The 1,561-nt window shown below is 52.1% G+C and overlaps 1 protein-coding gene across 1 annotated transcript in view; it reads left to right on the top strand.

Annotated features, from left to right (window-relative positions):
• Positions 1–56: 56 nt before the first annotated feature.
• Positions 57–1,561, top strand: part of SH2D4B (SH2 domain containing 4B) — a gene marked incomplete at both ends in the record, with an annotated part of 44,038 nt that continues 42,533 nt past the window's right edge. The window contains one exon of the mRNA XM_015405665.1: positions 57–204. Within this exon, the coding sequence (XP_015261151.1) occupies positions 57–204 (148 nt within the window). The remainder of the gene's footprint in view (positions 205–1,561) is intronic.

Below are 1,561 nucleotides of genomic sequence, written 5' to 3'. Positions count from 1 at the left end.
CCGGAATCTCTCAATATATTTTTTTAAAAAACCCCTTCTCTGTATTATTTTTAAAGGAAGAAGAAAGAAGCTGAGATCACACAGAAGTTCCGGGATGCTATGGCGAAGGCGAAAGCACGCATCGTGGCGGAGAAGTGGAAGATCGAGACAGAAGATCGCAAAGCCGCCAAACTGATGGAAGAGAAAATCCAGGAGGAATTAAAGGTTTGCTTCTTTCTAGTGCATTTTTCTCCTCACCCTTCCTCCAAGAAGCTCAGCGTGACATACAGGCTTCCCCTTCCCCATTTGATCCTCACAACAACCCTGCGAGGACAGGTTGGGTTGAGCGAGAGAGAGAGAGACTGGCCCAAAGGTCACCCGGCGAGGTTTAGGACTGACTGGGGATTTGAAGCAGGGCCTCTCAGATTCTAGTTTGGCGGACTAACCACTACACCAGGGGCCTCCAAACTTTTTGAGCCCAAGCTCATCTTTGGAATTCTGACACAAGATGGTGGGCACAGACACAAAATGGCTGACGCAAAATGGCTGTCACAGGAGGCAGAGCCAGCCACAAGATGGCTGCCATAGCTTATCTTTAGCCACGCAGTGAAGAACCTCGTGCTGTGGTGGGCAGCTGCTGCTGAAGCACTGTTTTAAACAAAATTTGCTCAGCCAAATCTCCCATGACCAGTCAGAAGCCCTGCTGAGCAGAGGTCCCGAGTCACCCTGTCCACTTGTTGCCCCCCGGGAAAGGTGTTGGTGGGCACCAGGGTGCCCAGAGGCATCACGTTGGGTACTCCCGCACTCCACCATTCCGGCTCTCACTCCTTGATACATTTTCATTCCACCACTGAGCTTATATGGTACCTGGGGTTGGGGGGGAGGCACATCCCAGAATTAGGGCTGAAAAAATTAGGGCTGACAGCATTAGGGCTGGCCTCCTGCCCAGCAGCCCTGCTTGCCCACCACCACTCAGTAGGCATTGTTCTGACACCGCAGTGTTCCTTCTGGCGTGAACCTGGAAGAGAGGGTGGCATGATGCTCTAGGAGTCCCACAGAACTCTGTGGTAAAACCAGAGAGGTTGTGGTGAATCCTAGAGCGTTGTGCTGGCATGATGACATCGCTTCTGGGCTCGTACAGGAAGTGACATCACAATCTGGGAGATTTGCATGCCCCTGCCCCTCTAAACTTCCCGATGGTTGCCAGTGCTATGCTGACAACCCCACTTAGAGTGCTGCCACCAGAAGTTCACCCCGGATGAAAACTCTCCTTTGTAGACTAGATATAGATTAGAACCCCGTGCAGAGAATGCAGACTCAGGACCAGTGTTCCCTCTAAGCTGAGTCAGTGTGAGCCAGCTCACAGTTTTTTAGCCTCCGGCTCACGCATTTCTGTCTCAGCTCAGGAAGGATGCCTCCAGAGCAAACTGATTTATGCAGCAGCCAAATCCCTCGCTAACTTTAATGCCAGTAGCTCACCAAGTAGAATTTTTTGCTCACAAGGCTCCACAGGTTAGAGGGAGCATTGCTCAGGACCACCGCTAGAGGCAAGCCCGTAGCCAGGATCTCCCCCCCCCCCCCG

This window comes from Gekko japonicus, unplaced genomic scaffold (assembly GCF_001447785.1).
Source record: "Gekko japonicus isolate JY-2015 unplaced genomic scaffold, Gekko_japonicus_V1.1 scaffold5270, whole genome shotgun sequence".
Lineage (NCBI taxonomy): Eukaryota > Metazoa > Chordata > Lepidosauria > Squamata > Gekkonidae > Gekko > Gekko japonicus.
This window is presented reverse-complemented; position numbering and strand designations above follow the sequence as displayed.